The following is a 7,959-nucleotide window of genomic DNA, read 5'->3' as shown; positions in this document are numbered from 1 at the left end:
AAAAACCCTAGCTCTAAACCCCGCTGATCGCCGCCCCCCTCCCGGCGCCCGGCGCCGCTCGGTTTGACCCCGGCCAGGCCAGGAAGCCGAAGGGCCCCTCTCTCCAGCCGGCGCCGCCATGGACATGGACACCTTCGAACGCCTCCAGGCCGAGACCAGGCTCCGCGGTTCGTGCTTCGCCACCCCAAAGATCCGATCTTGGCTCCAAATCGTGTGATTTTGAGGGTTTCCTGAGGAGGTTTTTGATGAGGTTTTGTGCTTTGGCAGATGCGCTCATGCGGCTCGAGGAGGCGGAGGAGACCGACGACGAGGAGGAGAGGGGCGCCGAGGAGGAGGAGCTGGAGTGCCCCTTCTGCGGGGAGGAGTTCGACGGCGTCGGCCTGTGCTTGCACATCGAGGACGAGCACGCGGCGGAGACCAAGGCCGGGGTAATTTCATCTCAACCTTCATAGAAAGATGTACTAACACTTAGTGGCTCTCAGGCGCATCTAGCTCAAAAATTAGGGTTTGTCGTTAATCTCTTGTGTAACATGTAGGCATTGTTTTTGTTTCTATATAGTCTCCGGGAAATGCCTGTATGTGTGTGGTGATTTTACTTGTCATTTTCATATTTTTAATTGCAAAGGTGGGAATTTGGGCCGTATGAGTTGCGCATACTCACATACTATGCATGTTTGAGATGCTTTTAGTTTTTGAGCTAAGATATTGCTGTGTACAGAGTTGGTATTTTCCTGCTGCATAGGGTTCTTCTCCTCATAATTGCATCTGATAGTGTAGAAATGTGCTTAATCTTCCTTTAGATGTTTGAGCTAGGAATTTAGAGTGCTTCTTCTGGCATACGGCGCATGTTTGAGCTGCTTTTAATTTTCACTCTCAAGGTTTGCTTGCAAGTATAGTATTTTTGGATGTTTAAGTTGCTTGCGTGTTAAGTTATAAGCTAGTTGAAGGCCTGGCTTACTTTTTTGGGCTTCATTTTTCTACTTCTGCAAGGAAGTTTGGGTGCTTTCATTTGATGTCTCCATTTGTTTCATAGTGGCATCATTAATTCATTCTTACTTGATAAGAATGCATTAGAAGATCCAACTATTTATATCTTTTCTATGTTTAGAGAAATTTGTAAGTGTATTAAGAATTGGTTGAAAGATCCACTAATGTGGAAACTGCAGGAGTAATGGCGTGCATCCGTCATAACGGAAATATTATTTATTGAGATGTGTTTCACGTGTGAAGATTAGATCCATCCAATTAATTTAGTCCGTACATTATTTTTCAGTAGATACATAAAGTCGATGTGATGGCATGGCATTCATGTGGCTTAGTTGATACAATCATATAATATACTCTGAATTTGTAGTTTTTATTCACACTTGTAGTTGGTGTCTTGGTGAGATGAATTCTATGCTCTGATTGGTTGAAATCGGGAGTTAATTGTTCAGTTTAACTTTGGGAGTTTGATTGAACTGCTTTTTGTAAATATTGTGCATTATGTTATTGAGTGCTCCAGGTGCATATGTTTATACTGGATAGATCTTTGAGGACGTAGGGTTCCTCTCAATGTAATGTTTCCTGTGTGTGGCCCAAAAGTTGTAGTGATGGCTATTGCAGTTCATAGTATAATTTGAAAATCACGGTTCTATTGTTTGCAAATGCCATAAACTTCATAGCAATCTTACAAATGAAACAACAGAGCCATCCTAAGTGCGGAATCATAGTTACATGATATTGCATCATCATCACATGTCAACTTAAAATCCAACCATACAATATGCTGGATGCACTCAACTGAAATGTAGCATAAAGTAATGACTTACAATGGATTACATCAAGATAAAAATGGATCACAATCAAATCTAGTTACAAAAGGTGTTGGATGCTCTTAATGCCAGTGGTGAGTATAAGATTTTTTTTCTGCAAAACTGTGTACAACATCAAGACTAAATAGTGCACACTTTGCATTGGTCGCACTTCCATGTTTTATACAGCGTGGATAAGAGGAATTTGTGGTCTGAGCTGTCAATATTTTACACTTTCCGGATTAAGTCTAGTGGTTCTGATTTTCTTGGATTTACTCGTGTCTGGGTAAGTGACCAATTAGGGTCTGTAGAACTAATTTTGCAGTGCAATGTGCAGTGGCTGCTATTTTTTCTTTATATCTTGTAGTGTGTACTAGTGCCGCTATAGTAGTTGTAGGCTTGTAGCAGCGATGCTTCGCTTGTGCATGTGGCCTTTTAAAATAGTGTTTAGGCAATGGAACTGCAGTAGCTTCTATCCCTATTATTTCTTTATGAAATATGTGGATTTAAGGATTGCTAAGATAACTTTTGTGTTCCATGTGTAGTTGATTATTGATAGTGTGGATAGGATTTATGTATTTTATCACTTCGCTTGCATGTTGTGATATAAGAAATATTTGGAAATGTTCAAGTAAATTCCAACATCTATTGTTAGATTGTTGTGGAAACAACTATGCCCATCCACAAATAAGTCAGACATGATCAGTTTTGTCTGCTTACTGGTTATTTTTCATTTTGTTCCTTTAGGTGTGCCCTATATGCACAGATAGAGTTGGGATGGACTTGGTTGGGCACATGACCTCAGAGCATCCCAGTTTCTTCAAGGTATCATTAGTTTCAACAAGCATCATTATTCATCAGTCAGTTATTATATATAACTGAAACTGCATGGAATAGGTTGCTGTTATTGTTCAATCATGATCTGCAATTAGGAAAATGAGATCATTAAAGTATTCGAGTTCTGAACCTCTTCAACAAAATCAACATGCATGAAATAAACTAGTTAACCACCGCCAGGAAGATGGCCAAATGGCACATTGTAGAGGATTGGGGAGCAGAACATAGGTTTGGAAGGACGAACGGCGAAGATAATAGATTAGCTTTCTCTTGTGCTTGATTGATTGTAGATTATTAACCTCCTGTGCTTGATTGATACTTGATACATGCAATGACCCTCATACAGCACTAACTTGAGTAATCTGGTCCCTTCTCTAATATGAAGTATTTCCTATTTGAATAACTCTCATGCCTGTTTTAATAATATTCCATATTTATTTGGATATTATCTAATCCTATGTTCATGCTTGTAACATGCAGGGCAGGTGGAGGAACCAGCGAGTTTCATCTGGATCACCTTCTTCAATGTATTCCGCATTGAAAAAGGATGCGGCGCACATACAATACCGCTATGGTGGATCCTCTCGTGCCACCTCGCTCAACACAGTGCCTGATCCTCTACTCTCCTCCTTTGTCGGTAGCTTCATTGATGATGATGCAGATTCACCAAAAGATGCACAAGAAGAGTTATTGGAAAAAGTTATTGAGAAAAGTGATCCCTCGGAGCAGAAAGCAGAAGAAAGGTATTGAAAGTCATTTGCAACTTGCACGCTTCATTCACTTATATGACGCTACACCAACAGTTTGGTGTCATTTTGATATGCAATTGCTTGAGAAATCCATAGTCGGTCACTAAAAACCTGTCACTGAGGGCGGTTCATGAAGTCATTTTTCACTTTAAGCAGGCTATATGAAACATGTCTGCTAAATAGTAGTAATATCGTATGAACTAGTTTCACTTTGATGAACAGTAATATCTTATGAACTAGTTTCATTTTGATAATCATGGATTGTAATTTCTGCATGGTGGTGTGCTGATTATGGCTTTTTTTGTTGGACAGTGCTGAGGAGCCTTTGCTCCCTGAGGAGAAGGAGGAGAGAACCAAGAGGAGCCAGTTTGTGCAGGGGCTGGTGCTGTCCCTGATGTTTGATGACATCTTGTGAAGAATGTCTTGTTCCGAAAATTGATTGAGAAGGCAGCTCTTGCTTCGCCAGACAGTTGTATACCTTAGCGCAAGTTGCTACCTTTCACCCAGTTGCCATTAAAAACAGATGGCGGCTTTGTTGTGCGATGTTAAGAAGGATGAATGTTGTGAATATGGATGTTGGTTAGTATGCGCGTCGGTTGGTGTCGCATGAACAATAAGATAGTATATATAGGTCTGGTAATTTGATGAGATGTTGTCGGGGGGCTCCCGCGGGCGGCCCTGGTTGTATGTATGATTGGGAGGCCTAGTGACTTCTGAAATAATTCATCTTATTTATTTTCGGACATGAAATGCCTATTCATTCTAGGCTGGCTGATCATATGCTCTGTTCTACCCTCCATCCTCATTGGTGCGTTTTTATTTGCTGCAAGATCATTAGTCAGGGTGCTTGTCTTATGAAATCAGTTCTCCACCGAATAATGTTTTGATTTAATTTTCCATAAACTAAAGATTTTCCAAGCCATGTGTAGAAAAAAGGGAAATGTAACAGTACAGTAATATATTTTCATTCAGCTTAGTCTGATGATATTTGGATGCTAATTCTTGTGGGAACATCGATTTTGGGAGCCGTGGCCCGTGGGAACGAAGGCGCGGGGGAAGACTTTGGCTCTAGACTCGTATAGTAACCCAACCTTCCTTACGTGTTCCGAACGCGTCAAGAGCTATTTTTTTATGGTTTATTTACACGTATGTGGCTTGCAAAGTCTTAGATCGTTCGAACCTTTCCTAGGCCATTGTAAAGATCAGGGAACGTCACATCCTTCCTCTTCGCTTTGTGGTGAGGAAGTGCTTACATCTCAATTAATTCAAAACATAGTTGAAGTCCTACGAGGTCCTGAAAAAAAATAAGATTGTAAGTAGCTGAAATCAGAAGAACAAGAGTTGCAAACCAATGGATATTTATTTATTTTCCTCTGTAATTTTTTTTGCAATGACCTCCATAATTGTATTCACTAGCTTTTCACACACCTAAGAACATCTCCAATAGATGGTCCAAATTTTGACGGTCCAAAATCGGAGATGTAAATTTTGGACCGCCAAAAAGTGCGTTTTGGAGCTCCGAAAAAAGACCAACTCCAAAAGATGGTCCAAATTCATGGTCCAAAAGAGCAACTCCAATAGATGGTCCAAATTCATGGTCCAAAACCTTGGGGAATTCCGTCGAACACCTTGTGCGCGTGGTGGAAGAAGATGGCCGCCGGTTGGATTGGCTGTTGCGGACGGCGGCGGTGATAAGAAATGAGGTAGGAGGCCGACCAAGAGGAGCTCGACGGGCGGCGAAGACTAGTTCGGCGGACGGCGAAGACTAGTTCGGCAGCCGGGCGGAGGGCTTGGTGCGGCGGTCGTGCGGCCGGCGCAACGGCCGTGGACAGGCTCACGACCGACGGGAGGAGGTCGGCGGCAGCCTATAAGACCCGGCGGAGGCCTACCGCGGCAGCCGGACCGCCGGAGGGGCCGAATCCCGCGCCGGCTGCCACCCGATTCGGCGGCGTCCGGGCGGCGGCGGGCAGGCGACGGGGGCGACGACGGCGGGGATGTGGGATGGTGGCGGCGCCGACGGCGAGGTTTTGGACGGTCGCGGTGGCGGATTCCGGCCGGCTGTTCTTCGGGCGGGCGGACGGGCGCGGGCGGGAAAGGAAATGAAGTGGCGGTTGAGCGTTCGCGGGCGGCGGCTGGTTTTGGACCAGATGCATCTCGTGATGTATATTTGCACCGCGAGGTGTTGTATTTTACATCATGAGAAGGCCGCGGTCCAATTTTTTTTGCATATAAACCGTCTGTTGAAGCAACGTTTTTTGCTCCAGACGGTCCTAAAATTAAATATTTTTATATATGAACCATCTATTAAAGATGCTCTTATAGGATCACCCTCGCCATCACAAGGTTACTGACAGTTGACAGCTGTATATGGATTTTCTGATCTCGGTCACATACTCCTTTCTTTACGGGTATGTCCACGGAGGGGCGAGGAGATGCACTCCTTATTGTGGATTTTCGGAAACTCTGTTCCAAGTTACAAGAAAGTTAAAAAATGATCGAACAACTAGTATATATTCCCTCCGTCCCATAATATAAGAGCGTTTTTCACACTGCACCAGTGTAAAAAATACTTTTATATTATGAGACAAAGGGAGTACCATTTTAACATTTTTCACAGAGAAAAGTGACAATTTTCACAAAACATTACTCATACATGTAATGATCAATCATTTGTACATGTGATTTTTTTTCAAACTTTCTGAATCACCAGTTACTTTGTAAAATCAATCTAAACTTTGGTCCATGATGGGCATAGATGTACACATATCAAATGTAGTGTGTGAGCTGTTGGATGAAAAATAGAGGGAGAATGTCTGGTTGGAGATGAGCTGCTAGCACATTGAAAATTTTGTATTACATCAAAATCAACATGCAGTCCACCTCTCCCTCTCCCATCATTAAATTTAAGTATCTAATATATTTTTTATCCAAACACAAAAGGTCATATAATTGGAAGAATGTCTACTTATGGAATAGACTTGACTATTGTATGTGTCTTGACAAGATCATCAAAAAGTGAATTAATATGGTTTCAATTTCTTTCATTTTTGCTTTTTTAACCTGCATGGAACATCTATAAAGTTTTGAAATGCGTATAATTGAGTTCATTGTGGTTGCATGTTTTCACCGAGGTTTCATACCAACTTAAGTTGGCTTTTATTGTTGTTTGAGTTTTTTTAGTTTCCACCAAACCTCATCTTATGCTTTTGAAACATTTTTGTTGACTTTATTAAACCGTTGGGGAACCTCGATTAAACCATGATGAAGAGGAGTTGCCTAATGAATAACTGAAACCTAATTAAAAAAACTCCAATTAAACCTTTGTGAAGTCAGAATGAAACTGAAATGTGGTACATGACCTCAAATCACCATAACTGTAATTAAACCACAATGAAAGCTAGATCGCATGTTGATTTTCATTAAATAAAAGGTTTTTACTTTTCAAAATATACCATCCAAAGTTGTGATTTAATCCATTACATCACTTTTTTTTCCAACAATCCAAACCCAAGGGTAAAGATACCACAATTTCACCAGGCACGCTCTCCATTCGCAAGCACACTTTTAGGTAAAGACAAGAGAAATTGCTCACAAGATTGTTAGATGTTTCCAACAGAATTTTTTTGGTAAGCCACTTGTCATGTCCTCTTAAATTTGAGCACATACATACAATATTCCATACTGATGATATTTTCAACATCCCCTCATATCAGTTACACACAACACTACATATAAATCATGCGGTTATAGTACTCGTAAGCTGCCTATTTTTAGCCATCATCATTTATGACTATAACTTACAAATGATATTCATGCAACGATGAGAAATGTTTGCAGGTTGTGTGTAACGATGCTACAATTTGTCAACAGGTTACAAACGTGCACTTTCCTCTTCCAATACATGAATAAAGTTCATATGCAATATTTTCTGTAGACAACCGAGGTTAGTCTACTATAGATACTCGACATGTCGTGTGACAAAACTGCTAACACAATCACAAAACTACTCATAGATACAACATCAAAAGTCTTAGTACACCAAATTGTCATGTGTAATGTCATGTATAAAGTCATCACTAGCTATAATCTTGTCTAACAGACTTAAAGATCAGATTCATTATTATATTCACCAAACTCAAGATTTCATTCAAGGGCGTAGAGTCGCAAATACGATATATTTTTAGAAAATTAACCATATCATTATTGCTCAAGAACAACTCTCGTCCTAGAATCTACATGTTTGTATGTGAGCGGTAAACTTTGTGAAAGCCGTTGATATTGTTTAATAGGGCTTCATTGTTAGGGTTTTGGCACGTAAAGGGTTGCATGGTCTTTTTATCAATCCTATTTATGAATGCATGCCCCCGGCTACTTTTGTGGTTAATATTAATGGCTAACATTTTAGTCAGTTTCTAGTACTTGAGGTATTGGACAATGTTATCCTCTTCCGTCGTATCCTTTCATCCTTTCATTTATGAACTTGTCGCTCTCTCTTTAGGATGCCTTGAAAAGAGGAAGAATCTTTGGGGTATCTCCTTGGGGTCCACTTATCCTCCTATTAATTATTTGACTCTTGTGGA

General features: G+C 40.9%; 1 protein-coding gene across 1 annotated transcript in view; it reads left to right on the top strand.

Moving 5' to 3' along the window:
* The window catches only part of LOC119300135 (protein DEHYDRATION-INDUCED 19 homolog 2-like), a 4,705-nt gene extending 576 nt beyond the window's left edge, over positions 1–4,129 (top strand). Inside the window, exons 2-6 of the mRNA XM_037577191.1 lie at positions 7–167; positions 268–428; positions 2,541–2,618; positions 3,111–3,373; positions 3,692–4,129. Coding sequence (XP_037433088.1) covers positions 119–167; positions 268–428; positions 2,541–2,618; positions 3,111–3,373; positions 3,692–3,794 — 654 coding nt within the window. The 5' untranslated portion in view covers positions 7–118 and the 3' untranslated portion in view covers positions 3,795–4,129. The remainder of the gene's footprint in view (positions 1–6; positions 168–267; positions 429–2,540; positions 2,619–3,110; positions 3,374–3,691) is intronic.
* The last annotated feature ends 3,830 nt before the right edge of the window (positions 4,130–7,959 follow it).

The sequence above is a fragment of the Triticum dicoccoides genome, chromosome 5A (assembly GCF_002162155.2).
Source record: "Triticum dicoccoides isolate Atlit2015 ecotype Zavitan chromosome 5A, WEW_v2.0, whole genome shotgun sequence".
Classification (NCBI taxonomy): Eukaryota; Viridiplantae; Streptophyta; class Magnoliopsida; order Poales; family Poaceae; genus Triticum; species Triticum dicoccoides.
Note: the sequence above shows the minus strand (reverse complement) of the source record. Positions and strands in the feature narration are given on the sequence as shown.